This window comes from Topomyia yanbarensis, unplaced genomic scaffold, assembly GCF_030247195.1.
Source record: "Topomyia yanbarensis strain Yona2022 unplaced genomic scaffold, ASM3024719v1 HiC_scaffold_124, whole genome shotgun sequence".
Lineage (NCBI taxonomy): Eukaryota > Metazoa > Arthropoda > Insecta > Diptera > Culicidae > Topomyia > Topomyia yanbarensis.
Window position 1 is genome coordinate 33,090 of NW_026683299.1, and position 13,979 is coordinate 47,068.

A 13,979-nucleotide genomic window follows, 5' to 3' on the forward strand; every position below is an offset into this window, starting at 1 on the left:
CGAGTTGTCTTGATATAAGTCTACCTCATTAATATTTGTATGATGAGATAAAACATCAAATTTAAAGCATCTGAGCACTCTGGGAGTACAACAGAAAAGTCTTTTCATCAAAAGATAAAAATTGTTCGAGGAGGTTTGTGTACTGCTTGTTTCTGCAAACTGTATGTTTTTAAAGCGAGTGTTGACGGAAAACCCGTACGAATATAGCTAACTAGGTGTTGATCGGGTAAGTAAAATTATAATAATATAGGAGATCGAGTGAGTCAAATCGCCTTTTGCTATAACTACTTTTCTACCAATTTCATTTAGCAAAGGAAAATAATCGTTTCTAAAAAACGTCACAGTAACAACGTGACGCTGATGTTGGAAGCTAATTTTTGTATATTCGTGCTTTGACCAGGTAAGATTTCTTTTTATTTGGGTTGTTAAAACTAAACAAATTAGATGGATTTATCCAACAATACCGAAACATAAATCGGGATCTATCTAATTTCATTGTTCGAAACGCACTTTAAATTATTTTATTTCTACTTCCAGTTGAGTGTGGTGTTCAAAAGTGTAGTTTGGTTTTGATAAATCATTCGTTGTAAGTATCTAATAAGAAATCGCTTTTGGTAAGTAAGTTATACTTAATCACCTGCAAAAGTAATGTTCCCTTAAAAAGACGAAATTTTTGTGCTTTTTACTGATTTTTTGCGCAAAATGGGATAAAATACAATTGGGAAAAGTGGGACAATATGCGTACCCTAAGGTCTAGATCACTATCTGTAGCAAAACGTACAAATAATCTCAAATTTCTCTCTATTGGTCTCTGTATTCTTCACATGTAGTTGTCCAACGTGCTGAAGAAATTTCAAAATCTTTGAAAATATGTTTTTTCCTTTTTTATTTTGACTATGTTAGTCACATTTTCTTTTTTACATTTTAACGACATTCAATTAGCTAGAGATTACTGGGTAGGTAAAGTTATGAAAATTAGAGCCATAGTACTCAGATGAGAGCAAGGATGTGAAGTATACAGATCGGAAAACTAGAAGTGGCAGGGTCATTAGAACAGGCTTAATATCTTGCGGGCTTAACTTTTGTCTGCTACTGGTGAGGGTCGAGCTTAGGTAGGTAACTACAAATCACTCGAGTTCTCCAGCATCTTTACCGTGACAACCGAGAAGAAAAGCCACGCAAGATCACCACTGTCACAAACCTGTCGACGATTAGCATCAATCAATGATGATTGCTGCTGTTCATCTCTGTTTGCCTTTCGAATGTCGGAATAGATTTTTATTAGACTATTGTCACTGCACTTACAGTCGTGGCGGGTTTGCCACATTGTGTAAGTTAATGGCTGTGTCTACAGCGGCTACCCACCGCTGCCAGTGGATTCCCATCAAAAATAATCATTGTAGGTAATGACTGACTTTTTGCTTGCTATTTTACCTTGTGGGGCAATATGACCAATCTTGAGGGGCAAAATGACCATGTCGCATAATCATTATATTTTATTGAACATTTAAAATTAATTTCACTTAGTTTACTAAGTATCTTATTTATCATTGATTTAGATTCAACATTATATCTTGATCAAATGTCTTTCTGAGTAATTTGTTCATGTAAATTTTATTATTCGTCAGTCGTAACATGAGGTATACGTCCACATGAAATAAATTGATAAATGGCCCATGTCGTAGAGTCATTTTCGTAGATTTTTTTAGTACAAAGTTTTTGGTAAAGTATTTTTTTGGTAAAGTATTGTTATGTCTGAAATAGTTAGGAAAATGTGAATTATTTTTTTATTTATTTCTTGTGACCTAAGATTTGCTCAATTTTTTTAAAAACAGGGCTGCTCAATTTGATCCACATGAGGATATTGTGTCACTTTTTCCTAACGATAATAAAACATTAAATATTTACAGTTTCTGTCAGTCTTTAGAATTACAGGGACCATCATTTATATTTATTTGTGAGCCATTCGCCTTCTATTAGGGATCAGAATTTGTGGGATGTTGAATTGTATTTCTGTGCGACAGCGTAAGTGATCACTAATTAAATATTTGATGCACACGTAATTAGTAGTAGGGGAAGTGCGTCAAAGGCGGTGACCCCAAGCAAGATGACCATCCTCGTACTTTTAAAATTATTGGTCTAATACAGCTTTGTAACTAATAGAACACAAATCTTTCGGAACCACACATCACGTATGTACTTATTATCTTAACTGTCAAAAATATCAAAAATTCAAAACAAAGATGAATAAACATGCTCGTAGATATATTTTTTGTCTGTATTACTTTATGCCGATTCCAGCGTCGAGTATTTCTATTTCTCGTTAATTCATTGTGATGCTTAAGGTGTTCTTCGAAACCTGGCTAAAAAAACTTGAAAATCTATAACTTAATGAAAAAGTGTTCACTTCGAGTAAGATGGGTGCTTCCTTGATAAATTTTCTATAAAAATGATCTATCAATTGAGTTTTAGTAGGCAATGGACCATTCGTGGAGGAATTATTTTGTTAATTTGTAAAAGTCTCTTTCTCCATACGAATTCCTATATAAACATTAAACCTTGGGTACAGAAATATAGTTTGACCAATCGACCATAGAATTTGCACAATTTTTCTAAGACCTAAATGGAACCTTTAAGAAAAATTCAAAATTAATAAAGTTTTAGTTGGCTGATATTCTAACTCGTCTCGCCGCTAACATCTAAATTGGCGAAAGTGATACTGGTCGCAATTCTGACCTAAAATCATAAATCGCTCTCGTAGTTCTCATACCCAAAGCGTTTGAATACGTCAAATTCAACTTGTCAACACTCTACCTAGAGGACTTTAATGTTGCTGAAGTCTATATTTATACAAAGATTCGTTACGGCTAAACTTATTGTTCCAGTTTGTTTACCGAAAATGCCAAGAACTAAAAAGAAGACCTTGTTAAAGAAAACAGGATCAAGGCGCTCTTATGATAGAAAAAGGAATGAAAATAAAAATGAATCAACAGAGTGTCATAACAACATTGCAAAAGATGTATTATGTGGATTTGATAATAAAAAAATAATGCGTAAGAAAAAAAAGCAAGAAAATATAAAAGAAAAACGATGCGACTCCACATATAAAGAGAACGAGAAAAGGAAAAATATTGAGCGAATGCAACTATTACGTCGTAGAGATACCTTCTCCATGGAGCGAAGAAAGAACAAACAAAGGATGCAGATGAAATGAATTGAAGATAAGAATTATGCAATCCAAGAAAAAGTTAAAAACACTCAAAGGATTAAACGAAAGAGAGCTAGAGATGAAGATTATACAGCGCAGGAAAAAAGGAAAAATATAAAAAGAATGAAAATCATGAGAGAAGTAGAACATTATCAAGCTCAGGAGAAAATCAATAATACACGAAGGATGGAACGAACAAGAAACGAGGATGAAATTTATGCAATACAAGAGAGAGATAAAAATGCTATAAGAATGCAAAAGAAAAGAAAAAGTAATGAAGATTATATAACACAGGAAAAGGATAAAAACAAGCGGAGAATGAAAAGGAAAAGAACGGAGGATGATAGTTATGTAACCCAGGAGAAAATCAAAAATAACCGGAGGATGGAGAAAATGAGAACAGAGAATGAAGATTATAGAACACAGGAAAACGATAAAAACGGTCGAAGAATAAAAAGAAAAAGAGCGGATGATGAAAATTATGCTACTCAAGAGAAAATCAAAAACAATGAGAGGATTCAGAAAAAAAGGGCCGAGGATGAAGGTTATAAACGAAACGAAAGAATTACAAATAAAGATCGAATGAAAGTCATTCGTTCTGAACAAAACTACACACAGAAGGAGAACGAAGCTAACATCTTACGAATGCACACCTTACGCGATGAAAATTCGTACAGAGAATCGGAAAGAAATCATGATAGAATGGCCAAACGTGTTCAGCGAGGATGTGCAATTATTACTCATCGTAATACCGTGTACAACCATCTGAATGAAGACAAGTCAAATATACAATCACGATTACTGTTGAAATTTATTGAAAATAGGCAACAAGTTCCAAATTACATGTGCTGTTGTTGCGAAGGAGCCTTTTTTGAAGCAGGTGTTGTGAAAATTACTCGTGAAAAGGTAAAATTAAAACTGAAGATCAAAGCCCGATTCAGTGAATCGATAATCGACTCTCGAATTTTGAATAGTTATGATGAACGAATGCAAAATTATGCTTGTCATACATGCATCAGATATATAGAAAATGGGAAAGTACCAAAACTGGCGAGTAGCAATGGATTGAAATTACCTCTAGTACCTGAATGCTTAAAAATTCTTAACGATATTGAAGAGAGATTGCTGGCTCCATTTGTTCCATTTATGAAAGTTATTCTAATGTCCCACCGAGCTTCAAACCCGCAAGTAGGAATGAAAGGCAGCGTCGTATACATTCCTGTAGATGTGAATGAAATGATTTTATCGCTTCCAAGAAATCTTCACAATGTTAATATTATGGCAATTCCCGTAGATTTTAAAAGAAATCTAGGACATTCTTCCAGTTATCTCCGCGGATATGTTCGTCCAGAAGTACTCAAAAATGCGGCAAATTATTTGCGGAGCACAGAGCTGTACCAAAAATATGGCATAGAATTCGCAAATAATTTTTCGGATGAGTATGAAAATGACGCGAACATCGATGACTTAATCTCATTAAAAGATGGAAATGAAAATATTGCGTATGATGATGATATGGATAGTGAAAACGAATTTTACCAACAACTGAATGATGGAGATGATGAATGTCTCTTATTTGATTTCAACGAAATTGTGGCAAATAACTCAGTGGTTGTGATGGCCCCAGGGCAAAACCAGTGCCCCGTATCACCATACAGAAATCCTGACATAGAATATCTATGCTTTCCCAAGATTTTTGGGGGACAACCTCGGAAACTTCTTGATAAAAATATTACAATCTCAGACATTATTAAATGGGAAGTTCGATTTTTCGGAAATAAAATGGACCCCAAACGCGTATTATATTTAGCAAAAACTAAGCTGTTCCATGAAGCATTCAGCTCAATAAAAACTACGATGAGAAAAAAAACGAACGCGAGGGGAGTAACTGCTGTCGAAGCGTTAAACCCAAATTTCATAGCTGAATTGAGACAACATAATGATGGACTAAAATTTATGAACCACATACGCTGTACACCTGCTTATATGGAACATATTAAGAAAGTTGTCTTCGCGTTAATAAGACAACAAGGACCTCCCACATTTTTCGCCACATTTTCTCCTGTTGAGACCAACTGGCCAGAGCTAATTCAAGGATTAGTTCAATACACTTCTGGGGAAAAAATTTCGTTGCTATCAGCAATAAATATGTCCTACCAAGCAAAATCAAAGCTGGTGAATGATAATCCCATATTCTCTGCTATGTATTACAACAATAAAATTAAACAGCTGATGAAAACAATCAGAGAAGGAGGAATTTTTGAAGGACATGTAGTATCAGATTTTTTCCGGAGACGAGAATTCCAACAACGAGGATCGCCTCATGACCATGTCCTTCTGTGGGTGAAAGGAGCCCCCAAACTCGATTCAGACAATCCGGACAGTTTTGCTAAGGTTGTTGAATTTACCGATAAATTTATTAGTTGCCAATATGACGAAAAGAATCCATTTTGTAAATATCTTCGCCATAAACACACTGCAACTTGCAGTAAAGGCAAGCGTAACAAAAATTTATGTCGTTTCAATTTTCCAAAAATTGTTATGCCGAAAACAATGATTCTTGAGCCATTGCGCCCAGAAGAGAAAACTGTAAATGTTAAGGAAAATCTCAAGAAAATCAGAGCATTAATGGACCAATTCTATACAAATAAAGAACGTGTTGATAAATCTTTCGAAGATATTTTGAGAGATCTTAAAATGACACAAGAGGCATATATAATAGCTGTAAGATGTTCTATTGGCAGATTAACAATATTTTACAAGCGAAGAAGCTGCGAAGTAGATATCAACACATACAATACAACAATCCTAAATTTAATGGAATCAAACGTTGATTTACAAATAGTTAAAGATGAGTATGGAGTCGCACAATATATTGTTGATTATGTTGCCAAAGCGGAATCTGGCTTGTCAAGAGGGTTAAAAAATCTGCAAACAGAATTGGATAAAGGAAACCAAAGTTTGCAAGAACGTTTTCGTTGTATTGCCAACAAATTTTTAAATAGCCATTTAATGTCAACATCCGAAGCTGTTTATCATTGCTTGGGAACTCCTCTCACTGAATTTAGTCGTGCGTCCATTTTTATAAACACTGGTAGACAAAATGACAGAGTGGTGTTTTTAAAATCTACCAAGGAGCTCCAGCAACTTGATCCCGATTCAACTCAAATTGCCGGAAAGGATGTCATTACCCATTACGCTGAGCGAATAGGACTAGTAAATGTATGCCTAGCGGAATATGCCGCTTACTATTTCCGTACTGCAAATAGACCACGAAAGGATAAAAATTTAGTTTCAGATGACGAGGCTGAAATTGAAGTGGAAAATCAGTTCGATCATCACCGTCGAACAAAGGCTCGAATAATCCGATATGTACGGTATAAACTTGGGCAAGACCCTGATAATTATTACCGGGAACAATTATTACTGTTCTATCCTTGGCGGAATGAAAATGATGAAATTGAATCAGTGAACTGGTATGAAACATTCGTTAAAAATACTGAAGAAATCGAAAGAAATCGTTCTAAACTATTTGCCTTGACAGATGATAAACTTGATAAAGCTATTCAAGCAGTTAATGTAAATAATATGCTACTAAAGGAAGAAGAAGCTGAAGAATTCGAAGCTGAAACAATTCCGAAAGACCAGGAAATTGATATTCTAGTGCAAGGCGGAATAGATCGCCCGAAAAAAAAAATGTACCTTTTACATACTCTGCGCCTCCAAAAGTAGATGTGGTTAACCTTTTCGATACTATAAGTAAATTGAACTCACGACAGTTGGAGATACTTATGCATGTATTTAAATGCTTTACAACTCGCAAGTTACCTCTAAGAATATTCATTTCTGGGTCTGCTGGGGTTGGTAAAAGTATGGTAATATCAGCAATATTCCAACTTGTTACATACCACTTGGAATACATGAATACAAATACAAAAGATCAAAGCTTGGATTCTGTCAAGGTATTACTATGTGCCTTTTCAGGAAAAGCAGCTTTCTTGATTGGAGGCAACACTTTGCATTCTGCCTTTGCTCTTCCATTACAGGAAAGTGCTAATATGCCTGACTTGCCGATGGATATTGCCAACAACTTAAGACAACAATTAATGTATTGTAAACTTATAGTAATAGACGAAATATCTATGGTAGGAAGTACAATATTTGGTCGGATTGATACTAGATTACGTCAAATCACTGGGGTGAACGATAGTTTTGGAGGAATGTCAGTAATCACGGTTGGCGATTTTCTTCAGTTATCGCCGGTTAAAGATTCGTCAATTTTTAGTGTTCCAAAACATAGTTTGATTAGGATGGAACTCTCACCACTTTGGGATGAATTTCAATTTTACGAGCTTACAGAAGTGATGCGGCAAAAAGATGATAGAAGCTTTGCTCTTGCACTCAATAACTTTGCTCGTGGAGAAATGACTGATGAAGATATTGACTTAATCAGAACTCGAGAAGTCGAAGAAAACGATGTACCGGACACTGCAATAAGACTATATTACACCAATGCAGATGTTGAGAAATATAATGACAAAAGAATTACAGCCTCATCTTCAATTGAAATTGAGTGCGTTGCCATCGATATTATAACTGGAAATCTCAAAAACCAACAAAAAAATATTAAGCTAGAAATGTGGAAAAGAAAGCCTACTAAAGATTGTGGAGGTTACCCATACAAACTACGTTTAAAACTTGGAATTAAATACATGATTACTGCAAATCTAGATGTATCTGATGGCCTTGTTAATGGTGCTACTGGTGTGCTAGAGGAGGTATATCATGATCCAGGAACGAATAAACCGAAAATTGCATTCCTAAGTTTTTCATCCAAACTTGTTGGAAAAAAATTCGCGCGCGATATAACGACTTTATGATAAATGCTGGAATTAATACTTCATGGACGCCGATCATTAGAAAACAGTATAACCTTACTACCCATTTTCAAAGAGATTACCAACTGGTACGTGATCAATTTTCTCTGGTTCCTTGCGAGGCGTTAACAATTCATAAAAGCCAAGGGCAGACTTATGCTAACGTTTGTGTCGATTTCCGGAAATCTTGCAACTTAACCCGTCAGTTAGTGTATGTAGCGCTAAGTCGTGTATCGAAGCTTTCCGGCTTATATATATTGGGTAGGTTTTTCGGAAACATGAAAAGTAACAATACAATTGAAGCAAGTTTAAAGGAAATGCGAAGATTGCGATCGGAACGACAATTAAGTCTGGCATTCAACAACTTGACAAATGTAGATGGATTGGTAATATCTTATTTAAATGTCCGATCCTTACGTACAAGTATTAAACATATAATTTCTGATAAGTGGTATTTGAGGTGCGATGTTTTAGTATTCTCGGAAACTTGTACATATTCGAATGAAAAAATCATCATTCCTGGATTTGAACTCATTTATCGTTCTGATACACTTGGTCATCCTGAATATGTGAAGAAAAATATCGCAAAAGGTGTCATGTGTTTTGGAAAAGCAAACTTGAAAATGACAAACATTGAACCAGTAATATACTACAAACCGAACAATGGAAAATATCATAGTCATATAGATTTAGTACACATGGATTTGAATGAAGTATCAATCATTACTGGATATAAATCACCAAAAGCTAGCTTTTCTGACTTCAAAGCTCAGCTAACGAAAATTAATAACTTCGAGAAACAGCTAACTATAATTATGGGCGATTTTAACTTCAATATTAATGACACTACAAGTGATGACGTGATGCAATTCAAATCTTTAATGCAAACTATGAAATTGACGGATAGTTTAACTGAAGCTACAACTATTCTTGGATCAAGACTAGACGTTCTATATTCTAACATCAATGAGCTGAAGGCTGGTGTATATGAATGCTATTTTTCTGATCACAAACCAATATTTTGTATAATACCAGAGAGGGAGAAAATTAATATTAATTCATCTGTGTTCAGAGGTATACCAAAAAATGATCACAGGGCTTCTGTAAGTAGTTGCTCAAGGGACATTTTATCTGGTAAAATAGCTTGCATGTCAGTGCAGTGCAGTGATAGTGATTTGAGCATTGTTGACCAAGATTTACATACAAAGGTTCTCGAGTGGTCGACTGAATCAGTCGAATCGGTATCAACTTTCCATAATTTTGACCAAGATGCAAGTAATTTGCTATTTGATTATCTTGATACATTAGACGTTTGGAATGGATCATGCATAGAAGAGATAAAACAGCTGCTTAAACCATACCATCGCTGTATAGATTTAAATTCACAATATTTTAAAACAGCTCGATTGCAAGTATATAATGCTGAACGTGATACATTATTCTCAGAGCAAATCCTGCCAAACTTTCGAGAAATCCCAATCACTGGTGACGGCAATTGCCAGTTCAATTCTATCTCGTATGCTCTAACTGGAAATGAGAGTTTCTCTGGCGATTTACGCATTTTAGCATTTAAAAGTGTCATAGAAAATATACAATTTTTCTCATCATTGCATTCAAGTGGTTTTATGGAAACCGATAGTATGGTAATGTTGTTGAAACTTTGTTGTGGTAATGGTCAATGGGGTAATCAAGATTCGTTATTTGCTCTGTGCATGAAACTTGAACGATGCATTTATGTTCTCGAAAAGACTGAGATAGCTTATAAAATGTATGTTATTAAACCGCGTGTTTCCTGTGCATCTCCTATAGTGCTACATCTTCGTAACGCTGGTTCTGGAAATGCTCATTATAATCTTATGCTTCCAATACAAGAAAACGTTACCTATGATTTTATCAATCTCGAGACATATGATTTGGCTAATTTGTTTACACACTGAAACATTACAAAACATAAAAAAATAAGTTCAAATAAAATGGCTCACTAGCTAAAGACTACTAAATTAGTAGAAGAGGCTGAATAAGAATTTTCATATTAGCTTAAATCTTCTACAATAGAGGTGGCTGAGTGTGCACATACCTTATTGAACGGTGCATATATCTTCTCGAAAAGACTGGCAGAGCTTATAAAATTTATGTTATTAAACCATGCGTTTCTTGTGCATCTCCTACAGTGTTACATATTCGTAGCACTGAAAGAATACAAGAAAACGTTACCTTTGATTTCATAAACCTTGAGACATCTATGAAATAAAAATACGTTGACATAAAAATGCACACTAGCTTTAGACTTCAAAAATTAGTAGAAGAGGCTGAATAAGAATTTCCATATTAGCTTAAATCTTCTACAATAGAGGTGGCTGAGTGTGCACATACCAACGCATTTTCCACCCATATTCATATCACCAAACACTGTCGTGCCTGGTCAAACCATTAAGAAATCGGCACGAAATCCCGAATGATTTCTGAATGTATTCCAGCTGTATAAAGTTGGCATCGAATTTTTCTTTGACCTGGAATTCATTCAGAAATCAATCAGGATTCCGAATCAATTTCTGAATGTATGGTTGGGGATGCGTTATTGGTTATGGTGGTAGTTTATGAGGCTGAATATCAGTACTAGCTAATTTCTTCAACTGAACCAATGATTTTATGCTAGCAAAATATTCATGCACATGAGTTGAAAAAAGAAACTGTATGTAGAAAGATCAGTAGTTTAGATTATAGATTCATGTTGTAGTTTTCTCAAATATAGATCTCTCTTATACTCATGCTTATGCTTGTGTTGTAGTTTTCTCAAATATACTGTATTTGTGTTTACTTGTGTTAAAGTTTTCTAAAGAGTGTATCCCAGTAAGTCAAGCTGATATTCTGACTCAACCCAGGCCATGTGACGTTGCCAAAAAACTCGATGAATACATATGGCCTCCGTTAAGCCAAACCGAACTGAGCGCCATAATTTTTCTCTAGCATTTTGCATGTTAAAATGAATTTTTAGATAACTTACCATTAACGTTAAGTTGAGGAACACTTATTTGCTTTCTTTTGCTATTTGTGTTCCCTAAAATAAATAGATGTGGGTCTTGCTAATGCTATTTTGGATGCGAAAGCGTTTTTAGACCATGTATTTCAAAATGGCGATTGGTCTCTTTGGCCTAACACAGGCCATATCGTGTTTGATGATCCTCGTTTATTTCAAGATTAACGTGGGTTCGGATGCAACACATGAACTCTCAAGAGAACACACTATCGAAACTTGTTAAACGATATTCGTTCGCTTCATTTTTCGTCGTTATGTTAGACACTTTTGCAAACTTATCCCTATTTCCTGTGTTCCTATCCTTGCATGTAACTCCGCCAGTATATATTTCTCTGTAGTGTACTATTTGGAATGCATAATTTAGCAATCAAGTGAGTAAATAGCATAGTATTGAGAAATGTAACTGCCGGTCGCAAGCCCGAATGAAGGAGGAGTGATGCATTTCTGTTGTCTTTCACCAATGAGAGATTTTCTTTGATCACTTTTTCTTTTGTTCATTACTCGTTCGTTTCGACATTTACTACTAAACTCTTCGTATAATATTCTAGTGAAAACTGTCGGTTTTCGATATGAACTGAAAAATTAGCGCAAAGTCGTAATAATCGAAAGAGAAAATAAACAAAGAGAGGCTCTCAATGTTACTTACGATTTAATCTAAAGTTTTTCCAGAATAATTCGAACCGATTAGTTCTCTTCTGTAGTTATCAGATAAGGCGTGAACTTCTTTTCTACGGATTCTCTCATTCGACAAGGTTCTAGTTTTGATCCTTCAGCAAGCATTCTCTCGATATCTGGTAACCTTTTATTCCCCGATCGATAACAGCAGCAATATTTGATTCAATGTTACTCGACATTGGGCAAGTATACCAGTAAAGTATTTATTTTGATGCGCTACTCATTTTACTGAGTAATGTTTGTTTTAAACCATGATTAGTGTCAAACGAGTGTGTAGTCATTGACGAGTAACATTACGCCTTATTATTGTTAATGGGGTTCCAGTTCAGCCGGAATTTAAATTTCAGGTTGCTTTGACGCAGAAAAAAATAACGGTCGCCTAGCAATAAATAAAACAAACTGTTTCGTTGCATCGGCCAGATAGGTAGTGTTTTTCTACGAACCGGTGATTTTTGCAACTTTAAGAAGGTTACGGGTAAGTCTCTTCTTAAAACCGGATCTCAGAGTGAAATTCTCTTTCCCTTTCTGGTTTGGTGTAGATTTATTCAAGATGAGTGAGCAAGAGATGGATATGCTGGACATAGAAGATGATCTAGTGGAGTTGTGCGAGGAGCAGAACGAAGAGCAGCGGAAGAAAATGAGCATTAAACAACAACAACCGCAACATCAGCAGCAACAACAACAGCCACAACATCAGCAACAACAGCAGCAAAAACAACAGCCACGACAACAGCAACAACAGCAGCAACAACGGCAGCAACAAAAACAGCAGCAACAACAACAGAATAACAATCGTCGGAAGCAACGAAACCAGCGTGACCAACGTGACCAACGGAACCAAGATCGGGCACGTGGAATTAGCCTGGTAAATATGTGCATATTTAACTCTAAGGCAAAATACTTATGTCATCTAAATTCACAGGAAACTCGTATGGAAACGTTCGAGCGACTCGCTCGTCGTACAACTGCTCTCGGAAAGAGCGTACGACGAGCAATTGAGGCAGAGCGGTTGCCCGGCCACCGTATGTATGACATTATATTTAATTTGATTTTCATTAATATTCCCTATTTCTTGCAGTCATTTTGGGATACATGAACCGATATAAAAATGTTTGTAAAAATATGGATTATGAGCTTAATAAAGAATGAAATTAATAAATAAAAATTAACCTGTCGTATTCCATTTGATTCAATTCGGCGAGATTCGAAAATATTTGTGTGCGTTTATGTGTGTATGTGGGGGCATATTCTAGAACTAAAGCCACATCGGTTCTTCGGTGATGACTGAACCAATTTTCACTAACCTAGTCTCAAATGAAAGGTATAGTATGCGGCAGGGAGTATCACCCCTCCATTTACACCCCTATCTCCTTCCTACAACAAACCACCTCCCTCCCACACCATGGCATGGGTGGGAGGGAGGTGGTTTGTTGTAGGAAGTGTGTCCCCCTCCCCATCCCACTAAAAGCCCACCCACCACCCAGCATTCCAAAACATGTTATCATGTAGACAAAATTGAACTCATGTCTGCTGATTGAATATTATATTTGTATTTTTGAAGTGTGTCAGCCTTGACATGTTGCTCATCAGGTTCGTGGCAGTCGTGCATATGTATATACGTGCCAAGTATGATAAGAATGTGTCATTTCCACATTTATATTGAACATAACCAGCTTTATTAAATGATTGTTTAGATATATGAGAAAGGAACAATTACACCACTAGGTGGATTAAAACAGGTTTTTTTACGTTAATTCGAATGCGATAAAAATATTTCCGGGCATTGAAAACAAACAACTGAATGATAGGGATGAATGGAAAAGTGCCCTCCTTTAACGTAGAAAACAATTTCGTAAATTGCTCGGTGAAGCAATTTATGCTTCAATCATCTGAAGCGTAAAATGACTAGGTTATATGGCTATGAATTGAGATCTTTTGTTCAGAAATAAAAAGCAATCCATACGCTAAGTGGTTTATTATTAGCAAAACCTTTAAAAGCATTTTCAAATTAATTGCAGCCAGTTCTCAGAGATCATCATTGGAATGGATAGCAAGCCATTCAGCCTTAGGCCAGGTTATTATTTGCTATGTAAAAAAGTTTTACCGCTTGTTTGTTCAGTCCAGAGTTGTTAGTTTGTCAAGCTGGGGAAGCTTCCTTTCCAGGACGGACCACTTTAGAACC

The 13,979-nt window shown here is 35.7% G+C and overlaps 1 protein-coding gene across 1 annotated transcript; it reads left to right on the forward strand.

Moving 5' to 3' along the window:
* Positions 1–12,347: 12,347 nt before the first annotated feature.
* LOC131694723 (probable E3 ubiquitin-protein ligase bre1) lies at positions 12,348–12,946 on the forward strand. The gene is made up of 3 exons (XM_058983200.1): positions 12,348–12,662; positions 12,720–12,819; positions 12,876–12,946. The coding sequence occupies exons 1-3, from the start codon at positions 12,348–12,350 to the stop codon at positions 12,944–12,946; spliced, it is 486 nt and encodes a 161-aa protein (XP_058839183.1).
* Positions 12,947–13,979: the final 1,033 nt, after the last annotated feature.

Excerpts from the sequence above, each read along its gene's own strand:
- LOC131694723 (XM_058983200.1), top strand. The coding sequence starts at position 12,348 with ATGAGTGAGCAAGAGATGGATATGCTGGACATAGAAGATGATCTAGTG. Across the intron at positions 12,663-12,719 it reads GGGCACGTGGAATTAGCCTG|GAAACTCGTATGGAAACGTT; the intron begins GTAAATATGTGC and ends CTAAATTCACAG. Across the intron at positions 12,820-12,875 it reads AGAGCGGTTGCCCGGCCACC|TCATTTTGGGATACATGAAC; the intron begins GTATGTATGACA and ends TATTTCTTGCAG.